Source organism: Phyllostomus discolor, chromosome 5, assembly GCF_004126475.2.
Source record: "Phyllostomus discolor isolate MPI-MPIP mPhyDis1 chromosome 5, mPhyDis1.pri.v3, whole genome shotgun sequence".
Classification (NCBI taxonomy): Eukaryota; Metazoa; Chordata; class Mammalia; order Chiroptera; family Phyllostomidae; genus Phyllostomus; species Phyllostomus discolor.
In genome coordinates this window covers 148,735,353-148,757,534 of record NC_040907.2, presented here as the reverse complement: position 1 = coordinate 148,757,534, position 22,182 = coordinate 148,735,353, and the positions used below count along the sequence as shown (strand labels likewise).

General features: G+C 44.0%; 1 protein-coding gene across 42 annotated transcripts in view; it reads left to right on the top strand.

The window, feature by feature from the left end:
* The window catches only part of SORBS1 (sorbin and SH3 domain containing 1), a 223,791-nt gene extending 201,944 nt beyond the window's left edge, over nt 1-21,847 (top strand). For 32 of the 42 annotated variants that reach the window (XM_036027031.1, XM_036027035.1, XM_036027032.1 and 29 more), the window contains 3 exons: nt 12,590-12,648; nt 15,704-15,816; nt 18,528-21,847. In XM_036027031.1, coding sequence (XP_035882924.1) covers nt 12,590-12,648; nt 15,704-15,816; nt 18,528-18,595 — 240 coding nt within the window. In that variant the 3' untranslated portion in view covers nt 18,596-21,847. Of the gene's footprint in view, nt 1-11,825; nt 11,886-12,457; nt 12,649-15,703; nt 15,817-18,527 lie in introns of all 42 variants that reach the window. The other 10 variants (XM_036027020.1, XM_036027021.1, XM_036027024.1 and 7 more) reach the window with 2 other exon arrangements.
* The last annotated feature ends 335 nt before the right edge of the window (nt 21,848-22,182 follow it).

The window sequence follows — 22,182 nt, the reverse complement described above, 5'->3', positions numbered from 1 at the left end:
CAGAGTGGTTCAGCGGATTCCATGGAGTGACGTACGAGAAGTGCTAAGCACAAGGGCTGGGAGTGGAGCAGGGCCAGCACTTTGCAAATGGAAGCTAGCCATCCTGAGTGATCTAGAGCTGCTTCTGGAACTAAGAACATTCTAGAATATCTTTAGAACCAGATGGAATTCTTGAGGATGTCTCTCCAAACCATGTATTGTCTACTGTGTACAATGCCCACCGTAGGCTATGCTTGACCCACAATCCCAGTTTCCCTTTAAAGTTTCATTTATTCACTCAACAAATATTTATTCAGGACTTACAGACACCAGCCTCTGGGGAGGCTACAGAGGTCACTGCATCCCCGCTTAAGTTCCTGTGAGTGGCGGGCACAGCGGCGTCAGACTGCAGTGAGGGAGGGTGCTTGGAGGCCACAGAGGCCTGAAACACAGACGAGGCAGGACCTCTAGCTCCAGCCTAACAACTGGGAGAGGGGGATCGCTTGCTGCAGGGAAGGAAGGTGTGGGGCAGTGGTAACTAATCAGGCTTAGCCTCTCGCTAGCAAGCCACTTAACCTCCCCAGCCAGTTTTCTCCTGTGCAGGGCAGTCCCTCCCTCAAAGGGTAGTTGTAAGGATCAAATGAGGAGGTGTGGTGCCTGATGGGGGAGAGGCTCCACAAAGGGGATTTTTGCTGCAGCTCCGAGTGTGGGGCCAAGGGAAACAGTAATACCTGGGGAAGGCTTTGCCTGGCAGGTACTTCTGGAATGTGGGTTCCACGAGGAAGAAGAGGGTGTGTCCAGTTAAGGGAAGAATAGTTCACTGGGGAGATGTGGTGAAGTGGCTCATGGAAAACAATTAAATGTCCCTGACACAGGAACAATTCTGTAAACATTCCAAGTCAGTATGTGGTGGCCGGAGACCTTGTTATTGTCAGCAGTGAGTCATAATGACCTGATTCCAGGACCCAGTGTGTACAGGAAGTGTGCGTGGTGCCGGAGCTCGGGGGGAGCCTAGGGGTATCCACTTCTCGCTTCCTAGGAAGGGTAGGAGAGGAGAAGCTGGCAGCACGGAAAGCCAGGCTTGTTGGAAATGGTTTTTCCTTTCTTGGTGGGCCTCCAAGACCCCACGTGTACCCCTTCTGGTCCCCTCCCTTTCTCCTGCTCTTCCAGCATAAGCCCCTTCTCCATGCGGGTGCCCAGGCCATGGGCCCAGGCCTTGCTCCCTGTTGACAGGTAGAGGGTTGTGAGAAAAGGGCTCCCGCCCACACACTTCCCTTCCTGCCCCGTTCACTTTCCCCTCCTGTGCCTGGGAATAGGATCCCTCAACTCGGGAGATGGGGTCCTTCAAAAGAAGCTTCCTGCCTCTTGAGACCTTCTTTGGGTAACAGAGCTAAAGATGGAGAGGACTTAAATGACAGCTGTTCTTTGGTGGCCCATCAGGATGATGTGACCTCAGGCTGAGTCACTTATGTAGATAAATGCATTCCAGGCCAGTTTGTGTTATCAGGGAAACTGCTGGCCACTTGCTGTGGGGAGCTGAACCAAAAGTTCATATTTATTTTAGTTGTTGGGAAGCTAGGTTGAGTATCTGGCCAGAGGGAATTTTCCCTGAGAGCCTTAAAATAGCAGACATTCTGAGATGTTGTGATCATTCACTCTCCCATTCAAGCATCAAGGACGTTCCAGGCACTGCTCAGTGCTGTAAGAGATACAGAGGGGTGAACGGTATCAGGGCCTCTTCCTGCTGCTCTCAGGAGAGCCTCTCATTCACGGGCTCCGAAGCACCACGTGATGGGCTGTTCAGACAGCCAGCCAGCCAGCCTTACCTTCCAAAGCCTCCCATGCTGTTTGCCCGGGTAATTGCCACCTGCCCTACACTTCTCCTCTCAGAGGACGACGTCCTCCCACCCCTGCAAGACCGGATTAAGTGCTCTGACTTTGCTTCCCCAGCTCTCTGCACCTCACCTGTGGGGACACTTCTTCATCTCTTGGGTATATGCCCCTTTGCTTGTCCATGCCGCAGTGAGTGTTAGCGCCCCAAAGTGAGAGATCCCTGCAGGTGGATACCTGACATGGAAGGCGCTCAATGAATACTTGTTGAGTGAAAGAAAAGATTAAAAAAATGACTGACCCCAACTAAAGGAGTGTATGCTCTCCATTGGGAAAATGACATGTTCACAAATAATTATAATGCAGATAGAGGAGGAGAGTCACAAACAGCTCACTCTGAAAGTTCAGGATGGGGAGAAATAATAAGCATCAGGAGGAAGAAGGCGCTATCTGGAAACACTTCATAAGAAAAGTGTATTTGACCTGGGGTGTAAAGAACAAGGAGTTTTGCCCTAGCTGATGTGACTCAGTGGATTGAGTGCTGGCCTGTGAACTGAAAAGTCATAGGTTCAATTCCCAGTCAGATGCCAGACATCGTCCCACACCTACCTAGGCTGCAAGCCAGGTCCCCAGTTGGGGGCACATGAGACACAGCCAATGGATATTTCTCTTGCAGATTGACGTCTCTCTCCTTCACTTTCTTCCTCCATTCCCCTCTCTTTAAAAAAAAATAAAGAAATAAAAGCTTTAAAAAAAGATAGGTGAACAGTAAGAGGGTGGCATTCATGGTAAACAAATAGCCCAGCCACAGTACAGGGGCGGGGATGTGAAAGGGGGTATGGGGAATGGTGAGCTCCTGGTTGCAGTGACACCTATAGGGTGTCTGCAGGTGGGCAGGGAGGGGTGGTGTGGAGAAGAGGCTGGAGCAGAGCCTGGAGGGGCTCGCTGGTGCCATGATGGATGTTCATCAGCACCTCCTGACAGTGTGTCTAATCAGCTTCCTCACTGTCACGTGACCTTGTGACTCTGTTGTCAAACTTACCTTTTTGGTCCTAAGTCCCGCTCTGCTGCTTCCCTTCTCCTTCGTCACCTGTCCTGTGCTCCTCGCCATTTCTCCACGAAAGGGTTTGACACTCCACTCCTTTGTAGCCTCTCAAGCTGACATCACACAGGGCCCATCGCTCATGTTTTTAGGTGTATACTGTCTGAACAGCAGGAGGGGGTGAGTCAGGTGGGCGGGTACCTAGGGGGATCCGAGGTTGAGTGGGAAGAGCACTGTGCTGACAGGATGGATGCCTTGTTCTAGCTCAGCTCTGCATCACTGTTGTGTGTCTCTGGGTGAGTCACTTCCCTTCTCTTGCAGCTTCCCAGTCTGTAAACAGAACATTCAGACAAGAAAACTGAAGTTCTTTTTACCTTTGATGTTCTTGATTAGCTAAAAATCTGTGTGAATTTCAGTGGAAAGGAAAAAAAAGAACAAATACCAAGTACGGCATTTATTATAGACCCGCAGACCTTCTCAATAGAAAAGGGAAAGTTTTCCCTTTTATTATTTGAGGGACAGCTTAATTAATTCGACAAAAACATACGTACAAAATGCTTAAGAGTTAAGAATCACCAATGAAGTTCTTGGATTTGGGTTTAGGGCACATAGTTTTGGCCAAGGAAGTTTAGACCCATCAATCAGGAACGTGAAGGGGAAGATGGTGGTAGAAATCTTTCACTGGCATCACCAACTACTTACCAAGCTCTTCCCTAAGATAGAAGCCCTGGTTTTGGACTGGCATCTAGCCTTGGATTTTGAGTCCCTACAGTTGATAAGAGCACCTCATAGAACTTCCGAATTAAAAAGAATCTTTGAAAATCACCTACTTCAGTGACTTGTACCTTCTTCTGGATCGCAGAACCTTTGAGAGTCTGAGGTCACCAGGAACTCAAGGCCAGCCTATATAATTTGCATCAAGTTTCAAGAGAGTCACACTTGAGTCCACCAGAGAGCTCCGTGGTCCACCAGGTTAAGAGCCCCCAGTTTATGTGATTTTTATGATGCGATGAGAAAGCTGAAGCCTGAAGAAAGCAACACTTCTATGGTGTCAGTTTGGTTCCTAAAGGGAAGGAAGACAGTCAAACAATAAAATTTGAGGGCGTGAAGTTTAACATAAAAATATTCAGGAAAGCGATGTGTCCTCAAAGCATCTGTCTGAGAAATGCAGAGCAAACTATTCTACAACCTTAGGAAAGGAGAGGAAGGAAAGCTACCCAGCTGATCACAGAAAGACATGCTTTGGTGACTTGGAGGGAACATCCCTTACCACATGGAAACTAGGTTGGTTCCAGAAAGAGAACAACAAAGGCATAGGCCTGCTACGAGCATGGGAGTCAGAACTGGAATGGAAAGCATGTGATGCACCTTGCAAGAACCAAAAGGAAATTTAAAATGTTGAGACACTCACCCTGGCCGGTGTTGCTCAGTTTGTTGGAGCATCATCCTGCACACCGGTCAGGGCACATGCCTAGGTTAAAGGTTCAGTCCCCTGTCAGGGCACAAGCAAGAGGCAACTGATCAATAATGTTTCTCTCTCTCCCTTCCTCTCTCTCTAAAATCAATAAATATATATTAAAATGTTGAGGTACCCAACTAAGAATGGGAAACATTTTCCTTTGGCTCACTCAAGCGGGAAATCTCTAAGTAAATACCAAGGGTACTTAACAATTCACAGGATGGGGAGAGACATTGGCTGTAGTTCTTAGAAAAATAAGCATCATCTCAGCATCTAAGGTAGGAAACTAAGACCCAAAGTTGAAGTGTCCACCCCTATAAAGTGTTAGGAGAAATGGTAGGTAGTAGACTCCGCCCCAATACCAGAGATCAGGGTGCAGTGGAATATGCAGGACTTGCAGTCAGAGAGACGGGTTCAAATCCTGGCTCTTCAGATTCCCAACTGAAGACATAGTGGGTCTTAGTTTTGTAAGATGAGTTACATGTTGACTACCTTATTGAATTATTGTGAGGATTAAATGAGATATCCTGGAGACAAGCACCTAGCACTGAGCATGCAGTTAGAACTCAATTAATACCTGTTGCGTGATACCAGTGTAACAGGGAAAAGAAATGGAAGTAGTTTATTTTACCCTCCTTACCCCATTCCACCTAAGAGAGGAACATGGGGTAAGAAAGTAGGTAATGGGAGAATCCTTCTACTTTGGGTTAGACAATTCCAGAATTTGGCAAATTCAGATTTTTCATTCTGCCAGTTCGTGCTCCTCCTTATTCTCTCCCACCTTGAGTACAAAGCCCTCATTTTGGAAAGCTTTTGGTTTCTTCATACTTGAGAACACATTTGCCATTACTCCTCTGCTTGTTTTAGGTAAGGAACGGAAGTCCACATTCCAGACTATGATGAGGTGACTGAGGAGCATTTGAGTGTTGTAATCAGATTCAAATTGCAACAAAGCTAACGTGTATTCTCTGGAGTAATCTGCACGGAGATTGTCTGGGTAGTAAGCAGCTGAACTAATTGTCATTGTTTTAATATTTAAGAAGGGATATTTTTCTCAATAAACTCAAGAGAACTCAATGGAATCAGAGACTGAAGGGTCACGTGGAAGTTGCCTAGAGCCCAAACCCAGTAGCCTGAATCATTCTTGTCTTCCTACTCCTCTGGCCGAGTTTGCCCATGGTGTTCCAGGAGCTGCAAATTTGTCGCCATTGGAGGCAACCCCTCACCTCCCACACTGCCAGACCTCTACATGGGGAGGCTGCTGTCAAAAGCCCTCCACCTAGTCTTCAGAGGGCAATGAGTGAGGTGCTGTCTCCCTTCAGTCAGGTCAGCCCTGCCCAGTGCTGGTTCTCAGTTCATAGGGTGCTCACACTCCAATCATGGAACAGTAGAGCCAAAACGACATTTACATAAATCTTGTCCAATACTCTTATTTTACCAAGAGCTTGAAGTCCAAAGAAGTTAAGCATTTTGCTCAAAAGACAAATTAGTATCAGAGCCTGGCCTGGAAGCCAGGTTTTCTCACTCCAAGTCCTATGTCCACCCCACGCCCACCCAAGAGGCCAGTGTAGGTCACCCAAAGTGGTTTGCGGTATGAGGAAATGGGAAGATAGGAGGCTTGAGATGAGTAAAAGAATACCATTTCTGAGGGACTTGGCATTAGGAGAGCAGATATTTCCAGGAAGGTTCAGACCATGTTGAGGTTGAGTTCCTCTATCCTGTCCACATCTCCAGGACTTCCTGCTGTTCTTTAGCCTGTGGTCAGTTATTTTGGGCTTCAGGGCTTTGGCACATACCCAAAGCTGGAAGAGGTTGCTTGGTAACCACAGTAGCACCAGGTGTTTTGTGGATCCTGAGGGATTAACAGCCCCAGGGAGGCTGGGGTCAGATTTCTGAGGAACTTCTGTGAACTGAGGATAGAAGGGCAACAGGACAACAGAGCAAGGACACATGCAGGCTTGCTCACTCGGGAAGAATGAAACAAGTACTTCAGGCCAAGAAAGGCCACTTGAGTGCATGTCTGCAAATATGGAAGAAAAGCAGTTTGTGGGTCAGCCACTATCACCTGTTTACTGTTGATGGGAGAGGGAAGGGGAATGGTGTGTGTGTGTGTGTGTTGAGCCAATTCCTGTTTTTCTAAATATTTGAAAAACTGCATTGCATCTCCCAGAGTCCAAAGTGTACTTAGCACGAGATGATTACCCCCTTTTTCTTAACCCTGGTTGAGGTCCTGGTGGGAATTTGTATCTACTTTTAAGCTAAATAAGGACAGACAATGAGGACTGGGGATCAGAGCAATGCTGTTGAGTAGGAACATAATATGAACTGCATTACGTAATTTAAAATTTTCTGATCATAAAATGGAACAGGTGAAATTAATTTTAATAATTTTATTTAACCTAATATATCAGAGTAGTATCATTTTAACATATAATCAATATAAGAATTACTAAGATATTTTGCAGTCTTTATTTTGTACCACATTTTTAAAATCCAGTGTAAATTTTTACACTTACAGCACATTTCATCCTAGCCACATCTAAAGTGTTCAGTAGATACATGTGGCTACTGGCAACCATATTGGATGGTATAGGTTTGGAGGAAGAGAAAAATAAAGCTGTACACAATAAGTGGGGCCAGGGAAAGAAAATAAAACTTAGGCCTAGAGGGGGAAAAAATGTGAGGATAAGCAACCTTCCGAGCAAAGGGTGAATCCCTATGGTGGATGTTAATGGTTTCCATCTCCATTAAGGGCTCACCTCCCAAAAACCTTGTTTGTATTTCAGTTATATGAGATATTTGATTTAAGTCTAAGGAAGGCATTTCCAAGAGAGAGAACAGAATCTTAGCTAATAAGATAAGTGTTTATCTTTCCTTCTCTCTCACTAATAGGATAAATGTTTATCTTGTCTTCTTCCTTCATTAAGTAAGGAACCAATCAAGTTGTCTCTAGCTCTCAGGGATAAGTTTGTCCAGATGTGAAGGTTATGATGATGATTACCCTCTGGTCTGGACAGGACCTGAGACCGAGGAAAGAGGAGCTATCAGTATTACTTCCAGTACTGGGGACGAGTTAATGATTGGATGATATCTATTAATGCCCACTGTACCTTTTACATAACGAAAAAGTAATCAAGAATAGAAGTTTCACTGCCTGTCCTCAGAAGAGGCAGAAGCTGGGTGTTAATCGTTTGGTGATACCAGCTATCTCATCAAGACTTAAGAGGGAGGTGGTGTATGGTGATCAGACACTTGAGAGGCTCTGCACTCAGTGGCTTTGCCACCTCGTGCTAGTTTTCAGACTTCCCTCAGCTTTAAAATTGTATCCTCTGCCCTCCCCAAGTCAATGGGTTAGTACAAGAGTCAGATGAGGAAATGGACCTATGTATGCTTTGAAAGCTGCTTTAAAGAAGTGCTTGATAAAAGAAAGGAATAGTAAAATGTCAGTCCTTCTTTCTGTAACTGATTCACCAAATCTCTTACATGCCCAATAGTTACTAGTTGATCAATTCCAGTCACCACTGTGGGATTAAGTTAATTGAAAGATGCTGGGGGGCTTCTGTAAACTGTGGAGATTATGTTAAGAGATTGTCCACATTCTCTCTTTGTTCTGCATTTGACCTGAGGTTGTTAGGCCACCAGCTGGAGTTTGGAAATATTTTTATTTGTATGAGAACTTGTGTTTCATGAGGTGTGACTCCTATCACTCTCGCCACAAAGAATCTCAGTGTCAGATAATTGAGGTCCTCTGCTGTCTTGCTCCCCCACAGTTGTTCTGTGGGCCAGCAGCGTGAACTTCACCAGATGGAAACGTGCAGTTTCAAGACACACTCCAGATGTATCCTACAGGATCCTGCATTTGAACAGCATCCCTGGGAATACCAGCACACATTAGAGTTTGAGAAGCACCGCGTTGCAATATCCCAACTAGTAGTAGTCAGCACGGCCTCAGCTGGAACAGCTGAGAAAACCCCTTCTATGGTTGGACAGCTCTTAACTTTCAGAAAGTTTCCCTTTGAAACTGGAGAAGTCTGCTCTCTTCCTTCAGCTCCCTCAGATGAGGAAGGAGGAGAATCCTTCAGGGCTGCTGCGGCTGTGGGAGCCGCAGAATGGTTGCTCGCAGCAACCATTCTGATCTTCCTGGTCCCTCTCTTCTGAGCTTCTGCTATCTGCCACAGGCAAATTCCCTATTCTGTGAACCATCTTCCCACTTCCCTGATCTTTGACAAAACAACTCTAATTGCAGCATAGTACAGTGGTTTAAAGGTCCTTTTGGTGACCAGCATTCTTCTGAGTCAAGATTATACATAAGCCAAGCAGTATTAGGATAAAACACCATTTTCTCAGGTTCATAAACATAGATTGACCAATCAGCCAGAATTTGCCCCAGAAGGCTGTTTCCAGAATGGAGGCCTGCTCCACCCCCCACCCCCCACCACACCATAGTACCAGACGGAGTACTGTAATAGCGCACAAACCAGAATGCAGCTTAATTCCTGACAACCATTCTGAGCTGTAACCTGGGACTACAGTTCTTCCAGACAGAGTTCTATATGTCACACAAAGTAGAAGGCACCTCAATTCCTGAGGTCTTTTCTGAGTCATGACCCAGATTTGATCAAAAACAAAGGTGATGGAGAATGCTGAGAATCAGAGGAGGGTCCCCATGTGAAATCACTTTGGCAGCTGCTGGGGAGTCTCCAAGTCTGCACCCCAACTCCCCCCCCTGCAATCTAGGCAGCCAACATGACTCCCCACCCGAATATCCAGACTTACCAGAGAGTCCTGAAAGTGTCGCACAGGAGTCACCAGAAAATGAAACCAGAAAAGTCAGTGTTGGTGCTGCCTGTCACTATCAGAACCACTACGTAGAGATGAGGACTAAATCTTTATGGGCATTTTATTCAGATGCTGGCAATCTGAGAAGATGGCAGGTTATGTTTCCTTAAAAACCTTCTGGTCAGTGGGAAATAGAGACAACTGTACTTGAACAACAATAGAAAAAGAAAGGAAAAAAAACATCTTAACATCTCATCTCAAGCCAACCTCTTTAATAGAGCTAAGGAAAGGACAGGTAAGGGGTTTAGAAAAAGTTTAATCAGGTAAGAGTTGCAGTCCATAGCAATTTTGCTAGTATTTCTTTATCTGCTGATCAACAATTCAGTGGCTCAGATACCATCTCCATCATTTGCAGACCCTCTGGGACACAAAGGTTGGATTGTTTGTCCTGGAGTTTAATAGGTCATTTCAGTTCCTGGGATAACTGCTTTCTACCTGCATTAATTACTTAAGCTATCAACTATGACTGAAGCTAAAATCTTTAACTCTTGAGTTTCCCTATCACCTTTTCTCAAGTCAAAATCTGCCTGGATGCAGCATTATTTACAATCGCCAAGATACAGAAGCAGCCCAAGTGTCCATCAGTAGATGAATAGATAAAACAACTATGGGGCATTCACAAAATGGAATACTACTCAGCCATAAAAAAGAAAAAAACTTGACCCTTTGCGACAACATGGATGGACCTGAAAAGCATTATGTTAAGTGAAATAAGCCAGTCAGAGAATAAGTAACATATGATTTCACTTAGATGTGGAATCTAATGAACAAATTGAACTAACAATCAAAATAGAGACAGACTCATAGATGGAGAGTATTGCGGGGGTGGTGGTAAGCAGGTGGAGGGATTGAGCAAAAAGGAAAAAGTACTTATGGACATGGACAACGGTGTGGGGATTATAGTAGGGAGGAGTATAAGGAGGCTAAATGGTAATGGAAAAGATACAATAAAAGATTTTTTTAAATCTGCCTGGAGCTATCATCCACTCAGGGTGCCCAGAATAAGTTTCACTCTAGGTGCTTGGAAATGTCATTACTTTCCTTTGTTACCTAGAAGCCCCATCCAGAGGATGGACAGATGGTGAATGGCGTTACGCTAGGTCAGCTCCTGGCCACCTGCCAAAGGCCTGCAGGTCCTGCGACATTGCAAAAGGAGCTTGAAATGGCTTCCTCCAGTCCCTTCTCTTCCTTCACTCCTGTCAGACTCCAGGGGGCTGGTTTAAATGACAAAAGTTTAGACGGAGTTTGGAGAACTTGAAGAGGTTTCCCAAAAGGACCAGAGTGTACAAGTGGCATCTTGTGTGGACATGGGACCTGCAGGGCATGTGTGCTGAAAGGCGAGGTCATTTATAGTGGTGAAGACCAGGCAGGGATGGCGTGGTGATGTGGAAAGACAGCCTAGCAGCCTTGCACCTCCAGCTGTGTGACCGTGGGGAATGCACAAAACCCTTCTGAGCATCAGCTTCCTGGGTTCTGAAAGCAAGCAGGATTGATAGACCCTGACCTACCTGTCTCCAGTGTTTTTGTGGAACTCAGTGAAGGTAATGTCAGTGAGCACACTTGGTAATGTTGGAGATGGTCCGAGGAGGAAGGGGAAGTTTCAATGAGACAGTAGAGGAATCCAGGAAACAAGTGTACCCCTAACTTACTGTGTGACATCAGGGAAGGCTGCCACCTTCTCTGGGCATCGTTGTGAAAGAAGTGAGTTATGCACAAAAGACCTCTGAGTGCCCTTCTCGAAGGGCGTGGAATCACTGAGGCTCATTGCTATGATTGTGGGCTGCCTGGAGGATTTCTCCAGGGACGGCTCTTCCAATGTTTACTTAGGGAGACTTCCTAGAGCTTGGAATTGAATCTGTTTTAAGGGAAATGATTTCTAACACTCTTTCAATGAAGGCCTGGCCTCTGCTGTGGGAGACCCCCTTAAAAGATGGGTGGTGAGCCATGATCGCACCTGTGCTTCCCTGTCAGCATGTGGTACCTGAGCTGATGGGTGATGAGTGATGGTTTCGTTTCTGCAACTGCGTCCGGACACTCGTTTCTGGAAGCAAGCTCGGCTCCGTAAACTTTCTGAACTCCTCTCATACCTAGCTGGTGTGTGTGTTATGTGCAGATTTCCCAGTGGACGGTCTTTTTGATACTTTAACTATTACCAAGGAGTTTTTCAAAAGCACTACTCTCCTTTTCAGTTTTTATGAGTACCGAAATATGTCATACCTGTTGTTTTATGAGCCTGCTTAGTCAGAGGAGGCTCCTAGTCAACCAGATGATTGAAACTGGCTCTTGGTCCAGCAGCCCATCCACAGATGCTTCCCAGCTGAGACTGAGGGGACCAATGCCTATGGCTGCAGAGGGACACAGCTGTTCCTTAACACAGCCTTCCGAGTCTCTTTCCTGCCAGTCCGGGGACCCTGTGTTGTTCATGCGCACCTCACCGCAGCCATGTTTCCAACTTCCCATTTCATTGCCTGGATGCTTGCTTCTAACTCTGTACATTGCATTTTCTCCTGTGCACCCACCGTGTTGTTGTGGAAACTCAGTGGCATAGGCCACGAGTATCCAGTGTCATCGAGTGTGATGGTGTGGTACATGTATTTGCTCATGCTTTTATTTTGATTTCTTTCCGATGTGACATCTGCTAAAATGTCTCCCTTATAATTTGCTTGGTGATCACAGCCTTCTCATCATTCATTGAGAGCAGGACCTGATCTCACAGAATCTGAAAAGAGCTATGTGGTAAGATGCCTGTTGAATAAGACTGTAGCTTTTCTCAAGAGAATCCTTACTGACTTCTAGAGTCTTGCCTGAAGTAATGCTTGGTTCACTCACCGAGCCATTATTTATACGAATTTTGTGGCTATTGCAGTAGAGAGAGATGGTAGGCCACCCCTTTCCCTCTCAAAAAAAGCAGAGGAATTTAGAGATGATAATTGTACTCTGCCTACATGTGGGATTAAATGAATGTTCTTAGTGCATGATCGGGGATACATACTTGCATTTCTATCCTGAAATTATTCTGTTTATAACAGTTACTCACTAATTACAACCTTTTATGCTACTACCTTTTTTTTAATATTCATACTAAATTCCAAATTCTGTATCTTACCTGTCTTTCCATGCTTACGCCTGGATCCCTCCTGCACTCCACTACTGGAATATCTATTTTTTTAACCTGGATCTTCAACTCTGTTGTTTCCCTGGACTTATGTGCTTCGTCTGGAATGTTCCATCTCTTCCTCTCTTTCTTTTTTTGTCCCCATGTTGACTGTTTTATGGGGGTTTCTGGATTTCTCGGGGCCACCTCACAGGAAGCGGTTTGCAATGAGATCATAAACATTGCCGAAAAATCTGTTCATTACTGCAGCACTGTTTCTCATCCCCTTGACTTTCATCACAAGGTATCCCCTTCTGACAATAAATCATCTTTAATCATTTCTCAGCAACCTCAAGCCCAGCAGCGAAGAGTCACTCCAGACAGGAGTCAAGCCTCACAAGATTTGTAAGTACACTTGGCAAACTTCAGTTCTCACGTTTCAGTGGACAGTTGGGCTTAGAAAGTGGGTCATTGACTGACTCTGGGGGAATGAATGAAGCACTCCCAGCTTCTCTGAGAATACCATGTTTTCCATTAGCCAGTGTGAGAACAGGTGGCCGGTAAATGAAGGATGTCATGGCCTATTGGGAGAAAGAGGCGGGTAAAGAGCAGACTGGTACCCAAGGGCAAATGGGAGCTGTGCTGACTGGTTTCACTCCTAGTGTGGGAATGTAGAGGAAGGAATGGTTAGCTCCAACCAGAGCTGAATGAATAGGGTTTATCCATTCATTAGGAAAAAAAACATTGCCCTGACTGGTGTGGTTCGGTTGGTTGGAGCGTCTTCCCATAACCAGAAGGTCACTGGTTCAATTTCCAGTCGGTACATGCCCAGGTTGCAGGCCTGATCCGCAGTTGGGGTGCATACAGGAGGCAGCTGATTGTGTTTCTCTCTAGCATTGATGTTTCTTTATCTCTCCCCATCTCCCTCTCTCTCGAATGAGAATAAAATAAACCATTAACAATACAAAAATTAAAAATACTGGCTGTCTCCTATGTTTTAAGCACAAAGGCGTTAACTCCATTGACAGAAAAAGGAGGTTTGGAATAAGCATTGAAAGACAAATTGGATTTGGGAGCTAGAATAGGGATCTTTCTAGATGAGGAAACTACGTGTGCAGAAGTGGAGTGTTAGGACAACTTCAAAAATGCCCATGTGGCCACGGGATACAGTTCATGGAGAAAACAGAGATGACACTCAAGAAGTAGGTTGGGACCAGATTGTAGAATCCATCATGCTACCGAAATAAGTGTGGAATTTATTCTGCAGGCACTCAGGAACCACTAGAGAGTTTTGAAATGAGGAGCATGTTGATTATGTTTTGTTTTGGGGAGATAACTCTGGTAATAGAGTAGAAGGTGGAGATGAAAGACAAAGACATTGGTTGGGAGATATTGTAATCCAGCCAAGAAGTGACAGTGGGTAATTTATGACCATGGACACAAGATTACCCAAGGAGATTCAAGGTAAAGTTTGAAAGGAAACGAAGGTAGATCCTTGGAGAACCAGTTTTTAAGGCAACAGAGGTAGCAGCAAAGGAGACAGAAGAAGCAGCAAGAGACTCAGGAGAGGGTCTAGGAGCAATCACTTGCGCATAACAACGCAAGCATGTTCGGTCAGCAGTGCCTCCTGCTTTAGGGAGGCCCAGGAGGGTAGGAAGTGAGAAGGGTCCTCCAGGTGTTCTGTTTGGCAGCTAGAAAAATCATTGGTGACCTGGGAGACAGCAGTGTCAGAGAGGATCGATGAGTCAGTTTGGTGGTGAGTGAAAGGGCTATAGATTGAGGGAGTAGCAAACACAGAGGAGGCATTTTTAGGGTACAGAGACTTCAGTACATTCGTACCAGAGGAGAAAGTGTTGACAGAGTCCAAAGATGTGAGAGAAGACCGAAGTTAAGGAAACAGCCCATGGAGGGGAATTCAGCATGGCCAGAAGGGACCTTTCCTCACACATAAGAACAGAGGCAGGTGGGAAGAGGTATAGAGACTTAAACCTGAAGGGGAGGAAAGTTAAAGTGATGCCCACATCAAGCTTCCTCTCAGGAAATGGGGGAGAGTGAAGAGCCCTCTGCAGCAGAAGTGGCACAGGAGGTGGGCAGACTCAATGGAACAGGGTCCTGAGCAGCATGCAGCCCATTCAAAATTAGAGCTGACTGGGCGACCCAAGCAGCAGGGTGACAGGACTTTTCTCCAGCCAGGCTCCATAGTCTGGGAGTGAGGACAGAGGAGCAGAAATCAGGAGTTACTTCCAGAGTTGAGCCAAGCAAAGCAGCCAAGTGCAAGTGAGGGGGATAGGGCATTCCAAGGAGTCCAGGTTGGGTGGGGGGACAGGAGGCAAACATAGAAACATCAAAATGTGTTCGTTTACCAACTGGAAATCTATCTGCCTCTCTTAATTCCTCTTTAGAGACCTTCCTCTGTCAGACAGATCCATCTACCAAAATATCAGCACATTTGGACAAGTACATAAAATGAAATTGTCCCTTTGGTTTTAACAGAGGAGAATGAACCCCTTGTTTCTGGGAACTGGCTCCACCTACTTGTATCTAGTCTGTCTTGCCCACAATGGAAATCACTGGCATCTGCTGACATGGTAGATGTTTGGCTCATTTGCAAAGTTTTGCCTGCTACTGTTGTGTTTCAAAATAATGAGTAAACAGAATTGTGAACTGGTGCATAGTGGATGCTTCTGAAGTATTTGTGAAAGGAATAAGTGGAAACAAAGCTTTTTCTGTTGCCAAAGCAGATATCAGATTTCACCACATGTAGTCCATCTTTCTCCAGTGACTATTGTTAGAACAAGCAGAACAGCACACACCAAGTTGCCCTAGGCCAACTACCAAGCAAATAAAAATCTTAACTCCCAAATCCACAGGATGGAAAAAAGCTTTCAAGAATTTCAGGAAAATTATGTTCATACTTAATAGCAATGAATGAGATGTATGTTGGTGTATTAAGAAACTCAAGGTAGTTTTGCTAAACAGTGTGGTAATTGGAATATATATGTTTCCATATAAATATGACAATTTTATGATATATGACAAATGTCTTGGGCTGTCCAGTATAAATGACCAGAATATAATGTCTTTCTCTGGACCTAAGTAACCTGTGATTCTTCTTGACAATCTACACATATCATCCTATGTTAAGGAAAACCTTGGGTAACTTTAAAGGGGGCAGGCATCTAGACAAAATCCTTGGTTATGGTAACCAATTGAAACTAAGTAAAAGGACTGATCATGACCTGCTTATCAGCAGTTTTCCATCCCTGTCCTTCTTAATTTATTATCATATGTGGAATGGATCTCCCCCAATGCTAAGTCATTCGAGAGATAGCCAACACAATATTTTTATCTCTGCTGATGAGTAAGAAACACTACCTAAATGTTGACTTAACTGACATGGCTTTTAAAATTCCTTATTTAACCCTACTAGCCCCTTACTATTCATTTTTCTCATTTATAGATTTAGCTACCAAGCATTATATAGCTATATACCACAGAACGATGATGAGTTGGAACTCCGAGATGGAGATATTGTTGATGTCATGGAAAAATGTGACGACGGGTGGTTTGTTGGTGAGTGATCTCGTCATGCTTTTCCTACCAGCTGTGTTTCGAAGGAATGATGACTAGGAGTGATGAACTGTGCAGAAAGCAATATTCTCTGTGTGGAAAGAGGAGCTTCTCAGTTCCCGTACCACCATGAGGAAGGCTAGGCCACCCAGTTTATGTTTGTTCTCAAGACTGTGTGGATGGCAGTAATGTTGGACCTAAAGACCAAATGTGCCAATATCAAGTGCATGGAAAGGCAGTTGTCATATTCACTGATTATGTTTGTATTTCTAATTGACATGTATCTTTTCAACATTTGGAAATTTTTTTTTAAATCTCATTTGTGAAACAACACAGGAAAACTTGACGGAGCCTCGGCCTATACCATGAAACTCAAGCATGTGTTAGACATTCTAAAGATCCTATTTACCCCAGCCTTCTAATAACTTTCATCAAAGTGATCTTCTTAATTAAAACAAGGGATTCACCTTTTGAAAACTGGGAGGGAAAGATCAACATTATTGAGATTCTGTTATAAAGCAAATGCTTGCTTGATAAACTTTCTAATTGACATTCATTCAACAAACAAACAGCCTGTAAGCCAAGAATCCTCCTCATTTCACAGATTCAAAAACTGAGGTCCAAAGAAAATAACTAACTAGCCCAGGGTCACCCATGTAGCAAATAGTGGGGCCAGTATTTGAACGAAGGCTCATCTCTCCCCAAGCCTCTGTTCTTTCTGCTCAGATATGCATATGATGTTGGTAGCCACTGACTCCCCTTTTGCCTCAATTTTCCCTTTTACAAATGGCTTTACCTTTATCTTCTTCCCAAAGACTAGCTCTTTCCTGATCTTGCTGGAAAAGCTTTGCTAAAGGCAAAGTAGTGTCAGGGCTGAGGTAATAAGAATAGCAAGGTCTCGGCATGAGTGGGAAGCCAGAAAGATCTGCTTCGGCCTCACCAGCTCCTTAGAAAGCTGACCCATCCTCCCAAGGCCCCCAGAAGCCTGTAGCACTCGCTACCTTAAATCGTTGTGTATAGAAGAAAACCAGATCTGAGAAGTCAACAGTAGTATACTGCAGTGATTTTTCAGCTGGTGTGTGACAAGAATTTCTAAAACATGCAATACCTATTTAAAAGTGGGGCGGAGACCTCTCTTCCCTTACATTGTCAAATAAAAAAAATGACAATAGCCAACACAATAGTGGTCCAGTACAAATAAATCAAAATTATACCTCTTTTTTGTCAGATTGGCAAAATATATTTTTTGGTGTGCCGCAGAATTTTAGTAATTAGTTTGTGTGTGCCATGAGATGAAAAAGGTTGAAAATTGCTGACCTAGTGCAATGCAGTCCAATAGAAACATAATAGAAGCCATGTAAGAAATTTAAAGTTTCCTGGAAGCCATGTTGAAAAAAGTAAAATAAGACCAGTGAAATTAATGTTCATATGTTTTATTAAACAATGCATTCAAAATAGTGTCATTTGAACATGTAACCAGTATTTAAAAGTTGAAGTATTTTACATTCTTTTTCTCATACTAAGTCTTAGAAATGCGATAAATATTTACAGTTACAGTGTAGCTCAGCTCAGAATGGCCATTTTTCAAGTGCTGTAGACATGTAGACACGTGTGGCTAAGACACTAGAGTGCAGCTCTTGTACATATTAGCTATTAACCTCTTCCACAAGCATTTACATTCTTTATAAGAACTTGGGGTGGGTGAGGGGCATTCTCTAATGGGGCATCCCCGGCAGCTTGGTAAAGGAAATATTTCAGATTCTTCAATGCCTCAAACACTTCAAAAAGTAACCTAATATTCAGACTAAGAATAAAGTAACCCAGCAGAGCTCCTTCTCGCCCACAAGGAACGGTGCTAACCAGCATCTGAGCGCATCTCTGGGTCCTCCTTAACCATCCCCACCGCCCAAGGGGTTCCAATAGTTGTTTTAGATGTCTTTAGATGTCTTCCTTCACTTCGGGCAACAGCTCCAACCCACTGATAGTGGCTGCTTGAAATATGTTCAACAGGTTTCTGAAGTTCTGTCCAAGCCAGGTGGGAAAAGGAAGCAGTGATCAAATTGTGATGTCTGTTCATGAGAGGGTAATGATAACACAACATAACACATACGTGCACACACACACAGTGCCAATTCTCCAGAGAGACCCCCAAGGGCAGGAAGGAGATGAGGAATCCAGCAGTTCTGGATCTGGAGCAGCCCAGGAAGGGCTTTGTTCCCAAGTGCTTAGTGTTCCTGGCTCAACGGAAACCCTAATAAAGTTGGTAGCAAAGACAGGCAGTCAATTTAGGACTTAAGCAGGCTTATGAGAGGAATTTCCTTTTGATGTGTGGTCACATCCAGTGGACTTTTAGAAATTCTAGAGTTTAGAAGATGAATGTGCTCATTCTTCCAAAGTGGAGAAGTATTAGAAAGAGCAGTGGGCTGGGAGTCAGAAGACCTGGAATCAAAGTCTGCCTACGATGCTTGCTGAGCTATGGGACTTCAGCAATGTCACTTAAGCGCTCTGAAAAAAGCTCATTTTTTTAAAAAAAGGAGTATTAAAAATGCCTGCCTTGCTTACCACTCAGCATTATTTTGCAACCTAAATGAGATAAGGGAAAGTGCTTTGGAAAACCATACACTATACTACAAGCTGCAGGAGTGTTATCAGGGGCTGTCTTTGAACTCATGTGGGCTAGTCTTCTCATTGTGCATATGTGTGTTTTTTTATAGGTACTTCAAGAAGGACAAGACAGTTTGGTACTTTTCCAGGCAACTATGTAAAGCCTTTGTATCTATAAGAAGACTGAAAACCACAGAGATGATTTTTATTGGAGGATGAAGCATAATTCATGAACCAGTCTCTTTATTTAAAAGTTGAGTCAGTAGGAAAAGTAATGCAGTGGATAAAAGTAAGAAGCAAAAGAGAGGGACAGAGAAGTGTGTTGTGTTTGAAACTGGAGCCTGTCTAAGCTTACTGTGTATCAGACAGGCCTGAACCATGTGCTGAGCAGAAAGGAATGAGGCAAATCTGTATTTACTTAGCTGCTCTGGGAGCCACTCCAGCCCTCCCCTCCTCTCCCCATCTTAGGTAATCTGACCTGTAGCCCAGCCCAGGAGCGGGTAGGCCAGAAATGCCTCCGGCTGCTGCACCTTTGACCAGCTCCATCTCTAAAGGGTCTCGGCGCTTAGCCCGAATCAGCCCTCAGAGTGCCAGGCAGCTTCCCAGCCATTCTCCAAAGGCTCCACACACAGACTCCAGTCCCACTCCTCACCACTCAGAGCCCCCTGGTCCCCCAACACTGCTGGAGATCTGTCTAGGCTGCTGACACCCCCAAACTCCCGAAGGCCGAGACCCTCACTGGACCTGCTGAAGTTTCTGGAGCAATGGAGGCACAACTTAGGCACCCTGTGCGTCCAACCTGCATGTGGCATTGCCATTGACACCCCTGGTGTTCAGACAGAAACACACACAAGGTTTGCCTGTGGGAGCTGGTGACCAGGCAGATAGTTAAATGTCTATATTGGAGTGACTTCAGTCAAGAAACCCTGTTAGCTTTTGAGGTCACAGGCAGTGTGTTCCTTTCCCATAGTGCTGGCATTCACAGATGGTCACTTTCAGGGCAGCGGTTTCATTTATCAATGCCATTGCTAACCTCTCTTTTTTGGATTGTTTTTGGCCAAGCAGTTTGAGGTTGATAGGCCTGTTCTCAGACAACCAAGGATGGCAGTGTTCAGTGACTCATTTAACAACACACACTGATGCATGCTGGATGCCGGGGCTGCCAATGAGCAAGGCGTGCTCTGAGCCGAGAAGAGACTCACCGTGTCTCATTTGTACTCCCGTAGGAGTTCAAGGGCCACTCAAAACGTGCTCAGTCACCCAGGGTTATGAGGCTTCTCTTCAGAGAGGTGCAGATGCAGTGGCCCCAGGCGTGAGGAAGCAATTCTGCCACTCCGGGAGGTCAGGTCTATGCCAGGGCCCCTGCGACACCAGGCGTGTTCAGTCACAACTCTACCTAGTTCAGGAATGTTTATTGGCTTCTCTGTTAGACCCCTTGGAGAATGAAAGATGGAAATGGCCCATTCCCTGCCTGTTGGAAACTCACAGGTGACCAGGGAGACAGATACACAAAAAACCAAGAGAGATTGTGATATGTGCTGAGAAGGATGGGAGAGAGGAAGAGGTAAACTTTCCCTGGAGGGATCCTAGAAAGCATTATCACATTTCTGTCTCCATTAGCTCACTGTTGAATACGTAGGATGCCGGAAGGACCTTTGCCCAAGGGTACTTTATGGCTGAAAATACTTGGAATTGTTTCCACACTCTTTACACTCTCACTCTCCCCACAAACACATCCACAGTCACAAATAGGAATAGCAATTCCAAGTGCTAGGGTGTGTATAGGAATCCTGCCTCTTGGCATATAGCTCAGAATTGCCGTCGGACTGTTGTCCCAGAGTCTGGGGTCTCTACTACGCAAAGTCTGTCTTCAGTGTCCCTGCCTCAACTTCTGTCTCCATTACTCATTTTAGGATCCCTTCAGCTGCCCACCCCCATCAGACAGCCACAGTACCCTCACTTCTCTCCCTGTCCTCTTTGTAAATCTTGCTCGCTGACTTTCTTCACACTAAAGTGTAAATGGCTGATATGAGGAATGTGTTACCTATTCCCAGTAACTACAGCAGAGCCTTAATCCCAAAGGAAAAGATTGTAGAACTAATGTTGGGGGTGCAGGTAGGTGGAGGAGCTTCCTGGATAGAAATTCCTTAAATAAGACTCATTGCTTTGGAAGGTCCACTCCACCTTCCCAGGACACTGTGTTTTTGACTCAGAGAGAATATAGTACAAGTGTGTATGCACGTGCATTTGCACAGCAGCATTTCACCCATTTTGAAATGTAATTCTTGTATTGGCTGATGTGTTTCCTGGTCTTTCTTAGATGCAAACCATTAATAACATGATTTTATCTAATAGGTTTTTGAGGGGTGCTTCCTGATTAAGTAGGTAATTTTGAACACCTCTTTAAATACAGCTAGAAAATAAAACCAATTTGTAAAGCCACATTTGCATATGACGCCAGCCTCACGCATTTGTATATCTCCAGAAACTCAGATATGCCTCACTAATTTGCCAGTCTTTAATAAAATCATATGTTAAAATTTGCATCAAACTTCAGCTTCCTATGTGTGACAAAACAAGGAACAGAGGTTTCCAATGGCTCTTTTGTCTTCAGACATTTAGTAATATAAAATACCTATTTTTATGCTGATATGTTTATACAGGTTTATTAATAGCAAGTGCAACTAACTGGCGGCATGCCTTGCTAACAGTTTTGATATATTAGCCACGCTTCTGGGTAAAGGCAAGCCCCAAACTACTTCTCTTTTGCAGTCTCTCCGGGATCAGTAAAGGAAGAAAATCATATGCTTAAGTGGGACTGTAAATATGTATATTTAACTTTGTATAGCCCATGTACCTACTTTGTATAGAAAAATAATTTTAAAAATTTGAACTGAAGCGGGGTAAAATAAGGAAGTCATGGAGTTTTTTGCATTTTTATTTAAATGAAGGAATTACAAATAACTCACCGGCAGATTTTTAGCACAAATATAGCCATTGTAAAGTGTTGAAATTTTAAGTAAATAATCATTATTTCCGGAAGAGAAGGTAACTTCAATCCCAGTTTCTTTCTTTTTTCTTCTTCTTTTTTTTTTTTTTTTTTGGTTTGGAATTTTTTGTTTTGGGGGTTCTTGGTTTGTTTGTGGGTTTTTTTGGCAGTTCTATTTCTCTGAAGTAGTATTAAGTCCTATTTCTAGAACAGGTTACTACAAAAAAGATTACATTCTGAAAGAAAAATACCTGACATTATATATAACCAATTAATTTAAAGTTTTGCCATTTAAATTACACCCCAGGAGCATGTACCATGCAGACACAGGTTTTTCTGTTCATTTACTTTTCTTTATTGCAGTGGATTGATTTGATAAATAGAAGTGTTGAATTACTACATTTGCTGTACATATTATTTAATAAACTTTATTCAGAATCATGTGGTATCTGTTTGTTCTTATCATTCATTATTTCCTTTCTTTGCCAAGCTTCCCAAAGGAGACTTTTATTAGTCACTGCTTCAATTTCTCATACTCTCCTTTTTCATTCTTCCATCTTAGTCCTTGAAGACTCCACTTACTACCTTATCTTTTCTCAATAAGCTAACTCCATGACCCTCTTTGAATTATTTTCCACCATTCTTTCTATATGTGTTTATTTGTTGTGATTACAAAAGTAACGCATATGTCTTTAAAGGCAAAAACACAACATTACAAAATATGTATAATGGGTACACACCACGTTATACATATACATTAAAAATATGTAGAATTT